The 19,960-nt window shown below is 47.0% G+C and overlaps 3 protein-coding genes across 13 annotated transcripts in view; 1 reads left to right on the top strand and 2 right to left on the bottom strand.

Moving 5' to 3' along the window:
• Positions 1-109, bottom strand: part of SF3B3 (splicing factor 3b subunit 3) — a 33,383-nt gene extending 33,274 nt beyond the window's left edge. Inside the window, exon 1 of one of the 2 annotated variants that reach the window (XM_053399394.1) lies at positions 1-109. The gene's annotated coding sequence lies outside the window, so the exon portion shown is untranslated. The other variant, XM_053399395.1, reaches the window with a different exon arrangement.
• Positions 36-19,602, top strand: COG4 (component of oligomeric golgi complex 4). Of its 3 annotated transcripts, none has more exons than XM_053399412.1 (19): positions 36-114; positions 3,283-3,365; positions 3,453-3,567; positions 4,754-4,928; positions 5,534-5,727; positions 6,113-6,218; positions 6,614-6,771; positions 7,831-7,889; positions 9,139-9,272; positions 10,174-10,292; positions 12,553-12,719; positions 13,502-13,667; positions 14,292-14,354; positions 15,199-15,315; positions 16,038-16,134; positions 16,901-16,980; positions 17,174-17,275; positions 17,813-17,941; positions 18,842-19,602. In XM_053399412.1, exons 2-19 carry the CDS (start codon positions 3,307-3,309, stop codon positions 18,974-18,976), a joined length of 2,175 nt encoding a protein of 724 aa, XP_053255387.1. In that variant the 5' UTR covers positions 36-114; positions 3,283-3,306; the 3' UTR covers positions 18,977-19,602. The 3 variants fall into 3 exon arrangements, with proteins under 3 accessions (XP_053255387.1, XP_053255386.1, XP_053255388.1); XM_053399411.1 differs by lacking the exon at positions 36-114 and adding an exon at positions 1,266-1,444; XM_053399413.1 differs by lacking the exons at positions 36-114; positions 17,813-17,941; positions 18,842-19,602 and adding an exon at positions 1,266-1,444 and having other exon boundaries at positions 17,131-17,202.
• Positions 19,200-19,960, bottom strand: part of FCSK (fucose kinase) — a 22,444-nt gene continuing 21,683 nt past the window's right edge. For all 8 annotated transcript variants that reach the window (XM_053399406.1, XM_053399404.1, XM_053399405.1 and 5 more), the window contains one exon: positions 19,200-19,944. In XM_053399406.1, coding sequence (XP_053255381.1) covers positions 19,858-19,944 — 87 coding nt within the window. In that variant the 3' untranslated portion in view covers positions 19,200-19,857. The remainder of the gene's footprint in view (positions 19,945-19,960) is intronic.

Raw genomic sequence — 19,960 nt, forward strand, 5'->3', positions numbered from 1 at the left:
CGCAGGAGCAGCGCGGATGGCGGCGGATCCTGCCGCTGCTTCACTTCCTCCACAGCCTGCAGTCAAGCACCGCCATTGCCTCAGCGGCCTCCCGCGCTCCTTGGGTCCTTCCACGTAAGTAGCGCGGAACTGAGCGATTAGGCTGGCCACGGCGTGCCAGAAGCAACCCCCGCGCGGCTTGGACTGTTCCACTTTACCCGTTTTAGCCTGGAGTTGTTGTTGTTTTACTCTGAAAATAATTTCACAATTTTATTCTGCAATAGAAACGCTGCTACTGGTGGTTGTTTCCCCACACCACCCCGAGACACAGGCAATAGCTTAGGCACCTATATTAATGTTCCCGGATGTAACGATTTGCCTGCTATAGTCTGTTTTGGGTAGACGTATACACGGACGCCGGAAACCGAATTCACTTTTGGACGCTGTGCTTTCCCCACTTTCTAGGAGTTTCACTGTCTTTTCTATCCATTCTCCTGCCAGTCCTTGTCTGCCTGTGCTCCGTTGCCTCGCGGGTTTTATTCTCCGCTTGTATTCTTTTAGAAGAAGGCAGCCCTGTATCGGGAAGTTTTTAATGCTTGGTGTTTGACTATGTTTATATAGATATATGCTGTAAGCCGCCCAAAGTGGCTGGGAAAACTCAGACAGATGGGCGGGGTATAAATAATAAAATTGTTGTTGTTGTTATGTTGAAACGCTTGGGCTGAAATGCAGTGAGCCGGTGCGGGGTCCTGGTGACCGTGTTAGACCAGGACTTGGGAGGTCTCGGGCATGTCCGCGTTTCTCTCGCAGGGGTTTTGTGAGGATAAAGCAGTCCCCGTGGAGCATGGAGACTGCGTACAGCGCTTTGAGCCCCTTGGAGGAAAGGCGATGGGAGACAAAGTGAAATGAAGTAAAACAGGCGTTGCAGCCATCAAGAGCCAGGGGAGACCGCGGGAGACACGGCTTCAACGCCCCCGCTCAGCCTTGGAAGTCAGAGGCTGCCCTTAGGCTAATCGCTGCCTCTCGGCTTGTAGGCCTACCTCGCAGGGTGGTTGTGAGAATAAAATGTGGGAGGAGAGCCGTGAGCTTCCTGGGCGAAAGAGGGCGCAGAAATCTAATTACAGATCAGTAACAAAAGTCGCCATCCGGCGGCTTCTGTGGTCCGTTTACGCTTAGAGCCCGGGCGGCGGCGGGGGGGGGTACCATTAAAAAAAAGCGTCGTCAGGAGCCCGGAAGCGCCATTTCCTGGCTATTCCAGCGCGACTCTACAATTTTCTTATCTCTAGAACGACGTGAAGCCAAAATGGCGGCGTCGGTGGCCGGTTCAGGCCTGAGGGGAGGGAGCGATGGCGGCGGCTCCGGACCCTCTGTTTCCTCATCCTCCTCGCTATCCATGGAGCAAATCCGGGCGCTCACTGATCTGCCGGAGCTGGAGGCCGCCTACAGCCGCCTGTGCGGGGAGGAGGTGCGGCTTGGATTATATTCTCCCCCTCCTCTCCCAGCCCCCGTCACTCTGGAGCTAGGCTGCCTCGGTATCCCTTTGGGCCTCGCTCCTGTCGAGGGTGCCCCCCGCCCGCGCGCCGCCGCCTTGAGTTAGGAACGGGGAAACAAGCGGAGGGCAAGGCCCCCTTCCCCCAAAAGAAAGCCCCATCTTCCCGCAGCACAGAGCTAAACTGTGGAACTCCCTTCCGCAGGAGGCAGGGGTGGGCACTAAATTAGAGGGCATTAACAGAGTATTGGGCAAATTCATGGAGGAGGAGGAGGTTTTAGTGGCTATTATCCAGGATGGCTATGTGCTGCTTCCATGGTCAGAGGCAGTGATGCTTCTGAATAGTAGTAGTTTCTGGAATTGCAAGGGGGAGAGTTGCTGTCGCACCCATATCCTGTTTGTGGGTTTCCCTTTGGGGCATCTGGTTGGCCATGGTGAGGAAAGGATGCTGGACTCTGTGGGCTGCCTTTGGCCTGAGCCATCAAACCCCTCTTAGGTTCTCCTTCCTTCAAGATGGGAGACCAGCTTTCGCCAACCTGTTGCCCACCAGATGTGGTTAAATGACGTCGGGGCTGCATGGTTGGCAAAGGGTGGGTTAAATAGATGCTCATGACTCTCCCTCACAAAACTTAAAACAAGGTAAAATGATGAAAACCTAAAATGTCATAGGGCCACAAATATTCCACAGATAAAATTCCTGGGTGCATCTGAGCAAGTGTCTATTTCGGTTTCTGGATAGATGTTGTAACAACCGTCAGTACTCTAGTCCCAAACCTTTCGTGGCCTGGGACACATTTGGCAATCTAATAAAGTGTTGTGGGCACTGCAAAGACCCAAAAACTAGTGATGCACAGAACACCTTGTCCCAAGTAAACTATAGGGAAAACACTATCATAAGCAAGTCGAAGGGGAGGCAACCTCCCCCCAAACAAGCAAAAGAGGTATCAGCAAACCTACCAAAACAAACAGCCAAAAGGTATGCAACCTCAAACACAGGCAATCCAAACAACCCCACAAAGAAGGCAAAACAGTCCCACTAAGCCTACTGCCACCACCACCCACTCAAATACGGGCAAAACATTCCAACCCACTCAACATAAAAGCCAGTAAAAGTAACATATATATAAAAACAGCCAGGAACACACCCATATCACTTTTTTAAAAGTTAAAGGTAGTAGTAACAGGATCCTGCCTTTTTCTTTCCAGCTGCCCCACCTTCCTTTCCTAAGAGGAATTTCTCTGGGCCAAGAAAGGGAAGAGGGTACGACACATGAATGCCTGCAGTTTGCTTGGCAGAGCCACACAGTGTTAAGCATGCATGGGCAGGTGCGGTTGTCCTCAGAGTGCACCACAGGGAGTGGCCGTGGGCGTTATGTTGGGGACCCCAAATCCAGCATAATGTGGATTGTGCCATAAGATTGGGTAGAATCAGAGCTAGTGATGTGCAACAAATATTGGTCATGTGTGCAAAGGTCCTGAACCCAAGGAGACAAAAGAGCCTTGATGGATCATTCCAGGGCAGTATCTGCCTCTGGAAGTTCAAGAGTAGGATATGATAGTGATGAATATTCCATTTATCTAGTAACGGACTCCATTGTTGTTTGAGAGGAAGCATACCCTCTTTCATGGAAAGGATAAACTGATGCAGAATAGAGCATGTGATGTGCCCAACCCCTATTAGCAACCTTTTGCTTGGATCCCTGATCTGATGTCACATTGAGTTCTTAAGTCATGCCGTTACCATTGATCTTGAAAGGGACAAGCTGCAAATTGGGCATTGATTATGCCTGCAGCGTTATATTTCTGTTTTTCAGAAAGCTGTGGAAGAAGAGTTGGAGATGCTTCTGGAACAGCAGAGCTCCATGGAGAGCAAGATGGCTACCCTTCATCGCATGGGGTGAGTAGCAATTGTCATACTGTATGTGCATCGTTGCTGCTTTTTCCAAAACAGACATCCTACTTTCCCTTGTTTCTTTGTTTTCAGTCCTAACCTGCAGCTCATTGAAGGCGATGCAAAGCAGCTAGCTGGAATGATCACCTTCACCTGCAATCTGGCTGAGAATGTCAGCAGCAAAGTCCGACAGCTCGACCTTGCCAAGGTAACTAGATAAAGCCATACTGAGCTTTGAGTCTGATTGGGTTGTCATGACATGGCTGTGTGTGATTGTCGACATTTAAGGAGGAATTTCTCTTTCCCTCCCCCATCACTGGTCTTTTCATACCTGTACAGTAATAATAATATTGAGAGGGTATTGTTTTGGTTTGTTATCATGGTATGTATTTTTGTGTTTTTATATTGTGAACCACCGCATGATCTTCATAAGCAGGGCAGTATAGAAATTCAATAAATAATAAGAATATAAGGCTGTCCCCTTTTACTCATCTGTTTTTGAGATGTGGTCTTTATTTGAGTTGTCAAGGGTTGCAGAAATGTTTCAAATGCACTTGTTTCAAATATGATTGTTGCCACATATTCTCCGTTTACATGGGCATATCCCTTCACATGCATAATCAAGAGACATGTTGGGAACTTTTAACCTGGAGTTAAAGTGGGCTATGATCACAGAAAGGGGAAAGAGCGAAGAGACAACAGGCCAAGGTCTAAGGTATTCAAATGTATGAGTTACTACAGGGATAGGCAAGGAAAGGGTGCATTGTAGGCATGTTGGAACAAAAATGTCATTGCTTGGCATCTGAAAACTGTTAGGAAGGGAGCCCATCTCATCTCCCAGGGCATGGAATGACACACACACAGTGCCATGACAATGGTTGTCCCCCGCATTCCCACCAGGAACCCTTTCTGTGCTGAGAGCAGAGCTTCCCCTGTGTAGATGGGCAGGATCCTTGTGGGAAGAGATGGTTTGCCTCCAAGCTGTTTAGGACTTTAGAAGAAGTCCTAGGAAGCCATGACACCTGATATAGCAATAGCAAGCTGCAAAAAAGCTTGCCCCAGGCAAAACTTCAGCTTAAGTTTCCAAATGTTTTTCAAAGACATCCTGATGCGGCGTGTGCTGCTTTGGCCCAGCCTTGATGAGACGAATGTGTGTGATCGTGGCCAGGCTAGTTGCATCCTCTTTCCTGCTGTGCTGGATCTTGGAGGCCCTGCTTGTCATATCTTGAATGCATGCTCACAGAGCAGCAATCTGGCTGGTGGGATTAGCGCGGAGCACCCACAGCTGGGAAATCATCATATGTAGCTTCCTCAGCTGTTGTGGTCTCCATTAGCCTCTTCTGCTCCTGCCTTGCCAATTTTGGAGGGGAATTAATTGGGGCACTTCTTGGCAGAATCGCCTCTATCAAGCCATCCAGAGAGCAGATGACATTCTGGACTTGAAGTTCTGCATGGATGGAGTCCAGACAGCCCTGAGGAATGAAGATTATGAACAGGCTGCTGCACATATTCATCGCTACCTTTCTTTGGACAAATCTGTAATTGAGCTCAGCAGGCAGGGCCGGGAAGGTAATCATTATGTTTATTGGTTTATTTAATTGTATCTAATATCCCACCCTACACTGTAAAAACAATATTTGGGGTGGATTCTAATATATTAACAATAACCAAAAAGGCACCTGATTGTTGTGAAGTACATTAAGTGTCATTTGGTTTTACAGAATACACCCAGAGTCATCCTTCAATTCTGTGTTTCTGTGATGATTTCTGTTGTAACTAGTAAAAATGAACAAAAGCCAACTTCGTCACTATGAACAAATGCTGCCTAAACTTCTACTTTCATTCCACTTATCTTATTTCACATATTTATAACACCCTAGCGGTTCACACAAGGGTCTCAGGGCAGGGCATGACACGTTTTAAAAACACAATAAGCAGTATATAAATACAGAACCATCATAAATCCTAATTAAAAGTAAGATTAAATGTCAACAGGGATGAAATAAAAAGATAACCAGCAGAAGCAAATCACAGTGCCCTTCCAAGGTCTGAACAAAAAGGAGCATTTTTTTAAAGTGATAATATTGATGTGTAACCCACCTCTGAGGGGAGGTTCTTCCTTAAATACGGAGCCATTGCATAGAAATGATACTGAGACTCTCCTTTCTGGGCAGGCAGCATAATTGAGGCCAACTTGAAGCTTCTGCAAGAGGCAGAGCAGCGCCTGAAGGTGATTGTGACTGAGAAATTTGACATTGCCACAAAACAGGAAGACCTGCCCCAAGTGGAGCGCTTTTTCAAGATATTTCCTCTGCTGGGCTTGCATGAAGAAGGACTCAGTAAATTCTCCGAGTACCTGTGCAAACAGGTAAGTGTAGCTTGAGAGCTGCTGCTCATTTGCAGCTGAGATGCATTCTGAGCTTCTTGGCGTTGAGCCATTGCTCCTGTTCTAGTGGGTCAGTCTTATAGAAGCTGGGACTTTTTACTTTAGAAAGATGGGTAAGGATGGAACACAGTAGATGTGTGCGCAGTTACAAGCAGCCTCATATCCATCACGTAACACATAATTCAACTATGGAATTATCTGCAAAAGTGATGGCCACCAGCTTGGACTGCTGTAAAGATTTGATTGATTGATTGATTGATTAACAAAATCTTAATTTTAAAAAAGGCTCCTCCAGGAGGATTGTCCTTGCATGAGTTTTGACCGAGGCTGTGGGATAACATAGGCTAAAGGTCTTCATTCTTTTCAGGTTGCAAATAAAGCGGAGGAGAACCTGCAGTTGGTGATGAAGACAGACATGAGTGACCGTAGAGCTGCAGCTATCTTTGCAGACACGCTGACCCTACTTTTTGAAGGTAACTCCCTGCTGCCATTGAGAATACCTTAGAATATCTGCCTTATGCTTAGTCAAACCATTAGTCCATCTAATTCAGTACTGCTTATACTGACTGCCAGGGACTTTTCATGATTTCAGTTGAGATGTGTTCCCAGACCTACTAGGAGATGCCATTAAGGACTGACTCTGGAAGCATCTGCATGCCCAGCAGATGCTCTACCACTGAGCTGTGGCCCTTCCCCATATTACTAGAAACAGGATGCTGTCTTGACAGCATTGCACAAGCAGTGAAGTGTTGAAGGAAAGCCTTGAGCTTCTGTTTGGAATGATCCTTTTGTCCTCACAGGATGTGGTGGCAGCTTTTTCTGGAGCACTGTAAAACAGTCTCATATCACCTGTTTCTTCTTCTTCTAGGGATTGCCCGTATTGTGGAGACCCACCAGCCCATTGTGGAGACCTACTATGGACCAGGCAGGCTTTATACACTGATTAAGCACCTACAGACAGAATGTGATCGACAGGTAGAAAAGGTTGTGGACAAGTTTATCCAGCAGAGATCCTATCACAGACAGGTGAGAGACTTGCCAGTGTGGCCTGAGGAAGACATGGAGGAACCCACTTTGAGCCAGTTCCATGAGGCTTCTCTTGAGTTTGCTGGTGCAAGAGAGCCCTTTATGCGGCTTGTAACAATGGGGACAGCACATGCAGACCTCACATTGTGGGCTGCTGCTGCGGTCACCTGTGTTTTCTTACTGGTGGTGGCATGCCAGTGCAGAAGGCTAGTCTCTTGGCTGGTTAGGGAGCTCAAATGCTCTAATTACTAGTGGCCCCAGTGACTCTCACCCACACACCCCGTCCTGCCTGCTGTATACCTTCAATCCCTGTTGGTTCAACTTTTACAACATCCCAGTGATGGCTGTCACTGTTTCTGTCCCATCTGCAAAATGGGGTAGAATCAGGGCAGAGTGTGGCCACCCAGTGTACCCAGACCGAGGTGCCTAAAGGGTCTTGAGGTTCCACACAGAAAAGTGCCCCCAAATGTCTGCAGCTCTCTGCAGCCACACCCCACACCCTTCCCTTCCCTCTCACTCAAGGCATGTCAGAAGGTGAGTGACTTTTCCTGTAGTCCCTAAGTTATTAACTCTGCAATGTGCCATGTACACCAATGGGTAACGATGCCACCCATTGCCTTCCAACTCTCCTGTGTGTCAGTTTAGCTGGCTTGTCCAAGGCCACCCAATGAGCTTCAGGGCCCAGCAAATAAATGAGCTTGCTCACTGTCTCTGTTTCTCTCTCTCTCTGTGCTGAGTCATGCTCTAAGGCTTGGTGTTGATTTCCCTGTAGACTCCTGTTGTCCAACATAGCAAATACTTCTGGGGTTTGCTTATTAGTGTGTTTTTTCTTTTCTTTTTAATGCTTCTTTCAAAAGCTTCTGTCAGCATCCTTCTGTTTCTGATCTCTCTCTAACTCCTATGTAAATTCCCCTTGGGTATGGAATGAAGAGGTCATCCTTAGCTCTCCTTCCCTCTACCTGTTGCCTTATTACTGCTCCAGCGGAAGGAGACTGGTAATTTAGGAGTCAACAAGCAGAAAAGAGATTTCTAACAGTTCTCTACTTCTTACGCTTGCAGTTTCAGCATGTTCAGAACAGCATGATGAGGAGTTCAGTTGCGGAAAAGATTGAGCCAAGGTAAACTGGCCAAAATCTCCCCCTCTTTCCTTCCTGCTTTTCAGTCACAACTCTTTTCATTGTGGGAAATTGTGGTTTGACCTGGCACTTAAATGTCCAAGGGTATCCTGGAAAGGACCAGGCCCAGTCTTACGAAACTAGTGTGTTCTCCCTCTGTGATGCCATCCAGTGTGCTCTCCTTTGTCACCACCCAATGGGCCAGACATCTGTCCACTAGGAGGCAGAGGCTCTTTCATAGATTAGGGGGGATCACCTGCTTTCTCCCCTGGCCTGTCTCACAATGGAAGACTGCACGAGATGGAATTGTGTTGTACAGTATTTGTGTGTTTGATGGAACCATTTGCATCAGAGAGTGATCATATAAGCTGCAAATTGGAATGGAAAAGGGGGAAGAATGGATTAGAATAGGTAAGAATGTAAAGTGGTGAGGATGAGCAGGCCCCGGACTTATGAGGTGACTTACACCCTGGAGCAAATGATTATGACAACTACCACTTGGTTGCTAATGCTTTCTCAGGAAGGTACTCAAAAGGGTTGTGGCAGTTGCTGGCTCTGTTGAAAACTGGCCATTAACTGGACCCTGTTCCAATCTAGGTTAAGGCCTGGCTGGTATTACATTTCTCTGCTTGAGTTGTTCAATTAGCTGGGTGAATTTATAGGATTGAAGGCAATTTGTAGCAGCCAGAGGTTTGCATCTCTCTCTGGAAAGGAAGTGTGTGTGTGTGTGTGTACATGCACCAGTTTAAAACCTACTCTCCAGAGCTGCTGTGGCAAGTTTTACCTACCTTATGAGTTTGTCTCTGGTCATTGCTAAGCTCAAGTTTTAGCCACTCAGCTGATGACTACGCTGAGGTGTCTAGGGATTCTTGTTCCTGCCAAACCCAAATGCACAGCTATTAACCAATTTCCTTGCAGGAACAGCTAGGCCTCCCCTTAAGCTTGTTCCTCTGCTATGAGGAACAGGTTTTCACAGCACTGGTAAACAAAAACCACAAATCATTGGCATGACAGGAAATGGCAAAGCCAGCCTTATGGTCCCAGAATGGCTCAAGGCGCTACATTTCCACATCTGCAAACATTTGTTTGTTGACTGGAAGCATTGTTTTACATGCGGCAATTTCAGGATTCCAACATGAGCTTGCTGGCTGTCCAGAGCTGTCTTGAGGGCTTTGTTCTACCACCTCATCTTGTTGTGAAATGCCTGCTTTCTCAGTGGTTCTGCTATTGACTGTCACTTTTCTTCTCACAGGGAACTTGACCCCATTTTAACAGAGGTTACCTTGATGAATGCACGGAGTGAGCTGTATCTGAGATTCATTAGAAGGCGCATCATCTCCGACTTTGAGGTGGGAGATTCCATGGCTTCAGAGGATGTGAAGCAAGGTGAAAACTTAAGTGCTCCTTGCACAAAACCAAATCTGACGTGCTCTTTGACTTGTGGCCGGTTTGGCTTACCAGATGAACTTGTGTAATGGGCAGGATTTCACAACAGAAATAAGAAGTTAACAAGTTATGCTGCATTACTAACTCCGCTTACTGGGAGTAAGCCCCATTGAATTCAGCTGGACTTGCTTCTGAGTAGGTATGGTTAGGATTGCACTATTAGGATTCCTTGGCCATGCTTTGTGGGCTCTGGATCAGGCAGGATTTCCCAAGATTCATGTGCCAATGTGGGTAGGGTTGGGATGGAAGTGGGCAGAGTAACAATGACTCTCACCTTTGTACATCTGGCTGAATTCCAGCCATGCAACAAACAGCACAAGATTTCGCCAGGCACACACTCAGACATATCTGTCTCAAGCCTCCATCCAGGCAGGCAAGAGGCATTCACATTTTAGGAAAGTACAGAGCAGGACTAAGGAATTGCTCAACCCACCCCCTTACCTCTGCAACTTCAGTCCTGCCAAGAAGGTTGTGTTCCCTTGGGCTGTGGTTACCAAGGAGGGTGTGGAAATGGCTTACAAGCTGCTTGGTGTTGATATTAGGAAGGAGTCAGAGCTTGCAGTCCATAGCTCCTACTCCTGCCTCAGGATCTAAGGAAGCCTTCCAAAAACCTGCTGCCTAATTCATTCTGAGTGCATTTCCCCCCCGGCCCAAGTCTTGTGTGAGCATCATTCCACTGTTCTTGTTTTCCTCCTAAATAGGCTGTTGATTGCAATACAAAGTGGGTGACTTACCAGGGGTGGGGAATGTTGTGTGCAGGAAATTGCAGTTGCTCAGAAGGAGCTGGACTAGTGTCCTGTTACTGCAGCCCATGGCCTGCTTCTCTGCTTGTACTCCACAGAGCATCAGAAGTGCCTGGACAAGCTGCTGAACAACTGCTTACTGAGCTGTGCCATGCAGGAGCTGATTGGCTATTATATTACCATGGAGGAGTATTTCATGAGGGAGACTGTCAACAAGGTAGGGGAAGCTGCCCTCCTTTTCAGGATGGGGTGATATCGAGTTGAATCTTAGGGTACTGAGTGCATCATAGTGGATTGAGTCCCTTCTGATTGACTGAGCTCTGAAAATTCCTGTGGGGTGTAATGTTGGGGATTTCTGAATTGCCTATAGTGTGAGCACCAGAAAGGACTGTTATGGTTTTGAGACCCCTTTGAAATTCTCTTCATAGATTAAAAAATATCCTCTATTCTTCAGGCACAGCAAATTCTGGAAGGCCCATGTAGTAATCGGGCGCCCAGCCACTTGCCCCTCCCTCACCTGTCTTTGCTTCTCCGGCCAGAGCAGGCTTCTGGAGCAAGGCTGGCAAGCCCGTTTACTTTTCCAAAAACAGGACAAAATAGAACTGGTAGGGCTGCCACCACTCCCTTGACCCAGGGTTACCAGAAGCCACAGCTCAAGGGAGTCAGCTGTGCTCCTTTGTTACCGGCTAACCCCAAGCTACAAGTTGCTTCCACAAGCTTGCAGGCAGAAATCCTTTGGTAGAGCGCAACTAAGAAGTCTAGGCGTTGGAATTAGCCATTCCCCTGGATAGGCACATACAATACAAGAGGAAGTTTTATTTCTTAAAATTTTTTTAAAAAAACATAAAGAACATGCTAATAAGCAGGCACATCTTTTTGTGAATTACAAGTACAGAGAAAAATAAGAAAGTTGTAAAATATAGCTAGCTAATACTTACTTCTATACTCTAAAGCAAAGATAGAACAGTTCAAAGTCCTTCTTCATCACACAAGAACAAAATACGAAAGGACGGCTGCTTTGGTGGACATCAGCAGCCGGGCAATTTTGCGAATTGCAGAGTGCGCGCTTTCAAACCATTCTCAAGATCTTTTATCCATAATTTGCACGTGGAATCAGAAACCCCAGGACCAATCAAAACCCTTGATTACATTTGAATTGTCCAATGACCAGCTTGTGGGTTAATAATTCTAACTTGTGGCACCTGAACCAATTAAGACTCCAGAGCCTAGATCAAGGTGTTTCTGTTGGGATACTGCCAGGGAGATAAAGTCCATCTGAGCCCCCAAGCTCGGTGCCGGACGATCCATCGACCTCCCGTAGTCACGCAGTACCAGCAATTTAGCGACACTAAGCCTCAGGCTTAGTGCACACTCTAACAGCAGAATTCACACAGCAAAAAGTTGCACAAGCATGAGAGCAGAACATGCATATTTACAGTTTATTTGGCGTTGGTCAGAACAAAGAAAACATGACCGTCTGCTCCGACTGCTCAGGCAAAACAGCCAGAAAACGAAAGGAACAGACAACATAAACATCCTGTGAGACAGGAAATTACGCAGGCTGTTATACAAACATCCTGCTCCCTTTTAAGGTGGAACGGAAATATCCTAACAGTTTCCTCCCTTCCCATGGAGATTGGTGGTGCTTAGGCAGATGCACATTCCCAAGCAATTAAAGATAGATAACATCACAGAGGGTATGTGCATAACTTTGAACCCAGGTGTCAGACCTTCAATTGAGCCAGAGAATTCTTTTGCAATAGTAAACCCCTCACGCCCTTGGGGCCAACAAGTCCACAGATTAAAGCAACAGGACGGCTCCCATAATTCTTACTGGTTTCTCACAAGGCCTCACTTTCCACTTGACCAAAGAACAGCTACTAGGGAAGTACTAACTTTACTACAGCCCATATCTGGAGGGCGCACCTGCCTGCCAGAGCAGTTCATGATCAGCTGGCTTTGCAGGTCGTGAAGAGTCTTGTTGGCCCTCTTTATTTACTTGTCTTACTCTAAGTGACTTACTAAAGGTTGAACAACATAACATATAAGGCAATACATTTCAGTAAAACCATTCTGCTAACCTATAATCAAGTCCAGCAGAAAAACCAAAAACATCAGCAGGAAGAGCATGCAATCACATAAGTGTCATACTAGGTCATATCCCTGGTAGAAGAGACCTGGCACCTGAAGGATGTTGTTGACCGTGCCAGACAGACCTCACTGGGGACAGCCTTCCACAGACTGGGAACCAGAGCTGAAAAGCCATGCTCTCCCTTGTTCCTTCTCTCTGAATCTCCCTCAAAGAGTGCATCTAGAGAATGGCTCAGATGAAGATCAATGACTCCAGCGAGGTCCTGAATCATATAGGTGAAAACAGGCACTTTGAATTAGGCCAGAAATCATGCAGGTAGCCAGTGCAGCTGCACCAATATAGGTGTTCTGTGGAAGTCATTGATGTGTGTTGATTTCTTTGCCAGGCTGTTGCTATGGACACATGTGAGAAGGGTCAGCTGACCTCCAGTATGGTGGATGATGTCTTCTATATCGTGAAGAAGTGCATTGGGCGGGCTCTTTCTAGCTCCAGCATTGACTGCCTCTGTGCTATGATCAACCATTCCATCACGGAGCTGGAGTCAGATTTCAGGTGTGTGGTGTGCAGCTTTTTGGCCCTCCTAGACTGCGGTGGTCCAGGCAGTTCACCTAATATAGCGCTTACGGTTACAGATTTTCAGCACATAGGTTTTTGGCCTCCTTGGTCTCCACCAGATGGCGCCATGAGGTGCAGGTTCCTACCTGCCTTGTAAGTATCTGCTCCAAGCTTCCTAAGCTTTTGTCTCCCCCTTTGAAAGGGCAGTCAACTTCCAGCCTCTTTTCTGTGAAAGGCTTCAAGAGGAGCAGCAGAGAGGAGCAGGCTAGCCTCTTCTTTGAGCAGAAAGTGAAATTCTGAATTTGACACAAGGGTCCCATCATGTCTAGTTCCACAATGGCAAATGTTACATGCAAAGTTCCTTGGCTTCTTCATACTGCAGCCTTCCAGATTCCTGGCCATTTTTGTGTACAAGAAGGGCTGTGACTTTAGGGGCACTTCATTGGCATGCAGTGAACAGATGCTCTGGGGGTGGATGGCCAAGTGCCTCAAGAATATTCCTGGGCAAGAGAGCAGAATATTTATTATCTGAGCCCTCTTGGGAACTGTGTGTGTCACTTCCATGTGCTGATGAGCAGCTGAAATAGAAGCTGGTTCTAAATAAAGGTTGGGAGTAGGAGGGTGGCAGGCAATGACTGGAAGAATTGGGAGGAAGGAAAGCCTTGGAGCAGTTCACTGCCTTTGTCCCCTTTGCCCAGCGTGGTATGACAGTGACTTGGAAGCGGTCAGATCTCACAGGACATCTTGGCAACTTCCATCTCCTCTCTTGCCCTTTCCAGGGAGGTCTTGTGCAACAAACTCAAGATGGGTTTCCCAGCCACCACATTCCAGGACTTCCAGAGAGGTGTGACCAGCGCAGTGAGCATCATGCACAGCAGCCTTCAGCAGGGCAAGTTTGACACCAAAGGCATTGAAAGTACAGATGAGGCCAAGCAGTCCTTTCTGGTGGGTGTGCAGCTTTAAACACCTGTAATACAGGTGGGAGACATAGAGAAGGAATGGGAGCAAGCATTGTGATCTTTTCTGTGAACCACCCTGAGACCTCCGTGTATAGGGCGGTATATAAATTCTATTATTATTATTTTATTTATTTATTTATTTATTTATTTAGCTAGCTAGCTAGCATTAGCCAGGATCTGGAAGATTAAGCTATGGTGTCAGAGCAGTGTAACTGGGTGAGAAAGGATGGATGTCACCAAGTAGAAGTCAGTGTGATGGGCTCCAAGAATGAATGTCAAGTATAATAAGGTTTTGTATTTGCAATGAAGAGAGTTGTACTTACATCCAGGTGAATAGGATGGAGAGGGAGTGGTGAGATCGGTCACAGTGTTCTGTATACTCTGTCCAGAGGGAGGGAGGGAGGCAGCCAACCAACCAAACAAACAAACAAACAGGTGGGTTGTCTTAACCCACTAGCCAAGCAAGCAGTGGCAAGTCTCAAGAGAGCATCTGGCTATGTCCTTCTTCGTGCCCAATCCTAATCGTGCCCACAGCAAGGATCTTCCCAGGAGTAGCAAATTTCACAAGATTCTGATCCCCCTTTCCTCTCTGCCTCCTCCCATTCTTTAGGTGACATTAAACAATGTGGAGATCTGCAGTGAAAACATCATGACACTAAAGAAGACCCTGGAGGTACTGTCAGCAGACCTTCCACCACTGATTACCAAGAAAGGTCTTGAGGGCATCTTTCTCTTATCTGTTGTTAGCGTTGTTAGTCTGCACTCTTTGCTCTTGGGAGGTTGCCTGTTGGCCTGACTCAAATCTGCAGTTGGGAGCTTTTATCTAGATTGATTCATTTTCTTAAACTTTTTAACTGGCTCATCCCAGCAGTTTATGGTGGTAAACACACTTAAATCACAGACTAATGAAACTTCTCAATAAGATGTCTGTTAAAATAAGCTGCTGGGTTTAAACTGCCCAGTGCCTGCTTAGCCCTAGCTAGTTTGCATGGCGTGAAGTGGTAGAGGCTGTCAGTGAAGTCCTCTCCCACCTCAGCTCTTACCTCTTTTTCTTTCGCCCTTTAAAATGTTACTGTTTACATACTGTGTTGAGCCCACAAAACAGTGGGTTGTGGCAGAGAGTCTTCCCACCTATTTCTAAGGGCAGCCCCCTCCCCCAATTGTTTTGGTTGTTCCCAGCAGAAAAATGGGCAGAAATGGGCAATTTCTGCTTCCTGGATCAGGATTGCTACCAGAAAGTGATGAAGGGCAGGGGCAATCCCTGAAACAGTTGTGGCCTGGACTATCCTCCCACTTCTTTTCTTCCTGAGGGTTAGTGAGCAGAGGATTCTTCTGTGTTTATTTACACTAATGCATGAGCCCACTGTTTCCTGCTTGCCAGTCTAGCTTCAAAGGCCATTTCTTTAACTTCTCTTTAACTATGTTCTCTCTCACAATCACCAGTCATGTTTCTCCTTTGCTCCTGGTAACAACCAAGGCTCTTCCTGTGCCTCAGGTTCTTTTGTGCTTTCACACAGAGTGACTGTGCCAAGCTGCTTAGCCAGGGGTTTGGGGGTGAACAAGCACAACCCAAGATTGACAGCTGTCTTTCAGACATGGCTGCCATGTCCAACAAGTTTCGAGATCTGTTGCAGGTAAGCTTTCCAATGTTTGAACATGGCCTCTTAGCTCCGTTCAGCAGACAAATCCCAAGGACTGTCTTACAAAATTGCCTAGTGATGGTTTGCTCAGCAGGCTGCCTCTGATTTCCAGAAATCAACAAGCTTGGGCCCCGCATGAGGCATGAGAACTTCACTGTAAAGGGAGAGACATCTTATTTGGCTGATGCTTAAAGTGGAATCCAGAACAGGGGCTATGATTTTGCAGAGTGGGAAGCCTTTTGTGGGACTGCCTGGGGCAGCACCTACCTAGAGCAATATAAGACCAGGCCAGTACCTGACAGCTTGCTGTGACACCCTTTCCCATCCTTAAGCACCTGTGTCTTGTCTCTGGGGCTTCCAAGGACTTTGCCACTTCAAATTGCAGGTGGCCATGCTGTGACTCCATGATTGGGAGGCAATCCCTTCCTCCACTGCAGGAGTCACTCAGACTCAGGCGTATATATGTGTGGCCATAAGCCTGCTACCCAGTGTTGTTACACTCCTTGGTTGCTGCAATTGCAAGCAATCTCCCTCTGTCTTTTGGAGGCAGAGGAGTCCTGTGTTTCATTTGCACCTTTGTCAGGAGCTGCTCTCCTGAGCAAAGTTGGTACATGTAGGCCAGCAATGGCTAAGAACAGGTCTCTGGTACCTGGATTTTTAAATATGTTGGTAGATTGACAGAGGTTTTCTCTTTTTCTCCACCTGCTTCCCCACAGGAAGGGTTGAATGAGCTCACTAACTCAGCTATCAAGCCACAGGTGAAACCTTGGATCAACCTCTTCCTGTCAGTCTCCCATAACATTGAAGAGGCGAGTCCTACTGTCTGCTCATTTGAACTGCTCAGATGGTACAGAGAAGGGGCTGTTGGAACGAACTCCTACTTTCCAGCAGAGAAATAGAACCAAAACAGCAAGCTAGAGAATGGCTGGGCTAAAACTGACTGGCACAGCTCTCTTTTATGCTGCTGGTAGTTTTAAGTACTCTTGTGGGTTTTAAAGAAAATAACTTTCAGTGTTATTTTTACTATATCTTGCACCATCTCAAGCACTTGGAGAGGCAGGATAAGTATTTTAAAAATCCATCCTCGGGGGGTGTTTCCTCAAGCCTTCTGGCCTGCGGAAGCAACAGCCTCTTAAAAGGAAGTGAAGAATTGCATGTGACACTGCAGGGAAACCTGCCAGGTGCTGATGAAGATGCTTTGGTTAAAAATGCCAGGGCAGTTGAAGGGGATCCTGTGAGCCCTTCTAGCTACAAAGAGGTTGGAAGGATAAATGCCCACCTGTGATTCGGGGGTTTGAAGATCTTACTGCCCTTTTCACATTGGAATATATATCTTACAATATTGCTTGAACACCTATTTGGGCATATGGATAGCTTGCATTAATGTAGATGTTTAAATTAAATTTGATAGGTTATTCTTATCCTTTTTGATGGATTATTCTTGTTAATGGAAACTAATATGGGTTTCCCTCCTTTTTTTCCTTTGGTATATTTGGGGGGGGAAAGCTTTTTAAAAATTCATGGGCTTGTGCTGGAATGATGGGAGACCCAATCTGTATCCTTCTCCCATTGTAGGAAGAGTTCAATGACTATGAGGCCAACGACCCCTGGGTCCAGCAATTCATCCTCAATCTGGAGCAGCAGATGGCAGAGTTCAAGGTGTGTTTGGGGCCCTGAGCAGGCGTTATGTACTCTTTTGTAACCCAGCTTGCCTGTGGCCCTGACGACACATCACAGGCAAGTGGATATACCAACACAGAGGGGGCCATTAGTGCCCTCCTCAACTCTTCCCTCTCACTTGTTTTCCAGTAACATTGCCCTGTGAGATGCAGCCCTTGTTTTCTGTCTGCAGGCAGGATTGTCACCGGTGATCTACGACAGCCTGACCAGCCTGATGACCACCCTTATTGCTGTTGAACTGGAGAAGGTTGTTCTCAAGTCTACTTTCAGTAGGGTAAGGAGAGACCTTAAGCAGGAAGGGCCAAAGAGCAAGCAGGCTGACTGCTCCCTTCTTGCCACTCCTCAGAATTCTTGTCCCGTTGATCTTCTCTCGATGGAGCTGGGTTTCGCACAGTGAGCAGCACTTGCTGCAGGCGGCAGCTTCAATTTGAGAAGCTGAATCTTGCAAGTAAAGCAAATGCTGACAAGAGACATGGCAATGTGAATCTAAACTATGGCAGATACCTGGAGAGAAGATTGCATCTGCTTTGCTTCTCTTCTGGTCCTGCTGCTGTGGACTAAGCCATGGTTTGAGGTATATTCTATGGCTTCACCGTCACCATAGCCCACAACAGCAGAATGAGAAGAGCAAAGCTGCTGCCCCCTTCTTTCTGGGACCCTGCCCATTTATGCCTCATCTTGGCTTTATTGGTCTCGTTTATTTTCACTTTGCTTTGGCTTTATTACCTGAGACCAAATGTTCTCCATCACCCTGTGCCACACCTTTCAGTGTGGCAACCCCTAACCTCTTGCTCTCCTTTGGCTTCTTCAGCTGGGTGGGCTACAGTTTGATAAAGAGCTGCGCTCCCTAATTGCCTACCTCACCACAGTGACCACCTGGACCATCCGTGACAAGTTTGCCCGGCTCTCCCAGATGGCAACCATCCTCAACTTGGAAAGGGTGAGCATGCTTTTGCTATCTTTGGGAACTGGGAGTGGGGAGGGAGCAGGAAGCAATGGCAAGATGTTCCAGGGTGGGCTCTGACCCGTTTGCTCTACTCACCACAACCCACCAGCTCTCCTTGGATTTGCTGTGCTCTGAGTCAGGAACAGATTAATTGTTATTAATGTTCCTAGCTAGCAACAAGACAGTGCAGTAGAGAGCAAGTCACAGGCCTTGCTTTCTCACTCTAGCAGCATCCCATCCTCACAGGGCTGTGGAAAGCACAGGCATATGAAAGCCGTGGAGGCTACTGCTGCTTCTTCCACCTGGCTTTATAGAAAGGGTCCAAGATGCCTGGCCAGGCTCCCAGCATTCAAAACAGGCTCCTTTGAACAAGTGCAGAATGTCTCTCCCCTCCCCCACTGGGTAAAGGGCACTCAGCAGCAGGAGAGCAAGGCAGGCAGAGCAGATGCACAGACAGGAGCAGAGGGCTGGATGGCTGACTCACTTGACTTGCTTAGTCCCACCTTTAGAAGTTCAGAAAACTGATGACTAGAGCAAATATGGGGTCACGAAGAGTCGGACACGACTAAACGACTAAACAACAACAGAGCAAATATTGCATAGACTAAAAATAGTATGCCTCAGTCTCTTCTGTTCAGGTGCTGGTGTTGGGTCTTGCAGCTGGAATTCTCGCACGTCATACGCTGGCTAGAGAGGAGAGCACTTGTGGGCCCATGTTGGGTACATGCTTCTCTTCCTCCACATAGAGCTTAGCATCCAACCCAGCAACATATCAGTCCCACTGCTGAGGACAGGCACAGCTATTGTGTTCCAAGCTGCCCACCTGCTTTTTGGATGGACTGTCACTCTCTTCTTCTGCCTGGTGAATCACTTTGCTTTCCCTCTTCCATTCAGGTAGCAGAGATTTTAGATTACTGGGGACCAAACTCAGGCCCACTGACATGGCGCTTAACCCCCGCTGAGGTCCGTCAAGTGCTGGCTCTCCGGATGGATTTTCGCAGTGAAGACATCAAGCGACTTCGCCTCTAGCTGTCTTTGCAACAACCTACTCCTGCTAGTGGAGATCACTGGTGCCCTCTCCTAAGAAGGCCTTGCTATGTTCTTAAGACTGGAGGGAAATGCAAGTTCCTTTCCCAGTGGGATCTCTGAAGCTGAAAGAACAACCACCTCAGTATACGTTGGGTAAACTTCAAAAACTTAGTTCCTCCTTCAGAGATTTCCCTCTTGTTTTTCTGCAAGTTGGTACAGCTCGCCTGTTTCTACATCTTTATCATGATGCACTAACATTTCTACATAAATTCCAAGTTAAATAGCAACTGAAATTGCCAAGCAATTATTGTAAATTTTAGTTAGCAAGTGGGGCTAAGACCACAGATCAACTAAGTCATAGGAACAAGATGGTGCTTTGGGGGATGTAGACATGTCTTCTATGCCAGTAGATTCTGCACTCTGTCCTTGGTGTCTCCAGTGAAAAGGCTCTTTAGAAACAGAGACAGTTAAGATGCCTGACTATGCCCCTGGATAGCTGCCTCCAGTCAGAGTCAACAGTGCTGAGCTCCACCAATCAATGGTCTGAATTCATTTAAGATCCCTTAATGTGTTCATCATATGCTGTGCGGAGGGTGGGTCGATTTAAATAAAGGAGATTTACATCAGCAAGGAATAAAAAGTTTTTCATTGATTACTTCATGTAATTTCCTGAAGAATGCTGCAGATCTGACTGCCAGGCCCTACTAATTCACAACTAAATATTGTTTTTCACTTGGGTGGGGTAGCTGCTGTTTTCACCCCATCTGCAGTGAAGGAGTGCATGAATCTTCCAAAGAAATACTAAACCAAATTCAGCCACTGAGTCATTCGTCCATAGATCTTGCACAGCTGTAGGATGTGGGCAGGAAACCTTGCAGTGCCTATGGTTCCCAATCCTCCTCCAGAAGCTGTATTTGGAACCCAGCTGTGTCCACCTCCACAGTGTGGATGCTGAAATTCCCCAGGCCCTGAAAGGAAGGCATG

This window comes from Podarcis raffonei, chromosome 8, assembly GCF_027172205.1.
Source record: "Podarcis raffonei isolate rPodRaf1 chromosome 8, rPodRaf1.pri, whole genome shotgun sequence".
NCBI classification, from domain to species: Eukaryota; Metazoa; Chordata; class Lepidosauria; order Squamata; family Lacertidae; genus Podarcis; species Podarcis raffonei.

What these genes read in the sequence shown, in the direction of transcription:
- COG4 (XM_053399411.1), top strand. Translation starts at nt 1,283, where the DNA reads ATGGCGGCGTCGGTGGCCGGTTCAGGCCTGAGGGGAGGGAGCGATGGC. An exon ending in CACTAAAGAAGACCCTGGAG is followed by an intron (nt 14,355 to 15,198) that starts GTACTGTCAGCA and finishes GCTTTCACACAG; the next exon opens with AGTGACTGTGCCAAGCTGCT. An exon ending in CCATCCTCAACTTGGAAAGG is followed by an intron (nt 17,942 to 18,841) that starts GTGAGCATGCTT and finishes TCTTCCATTCAG; the next exon opens with GTAGCAGAGATTTTAGATTA.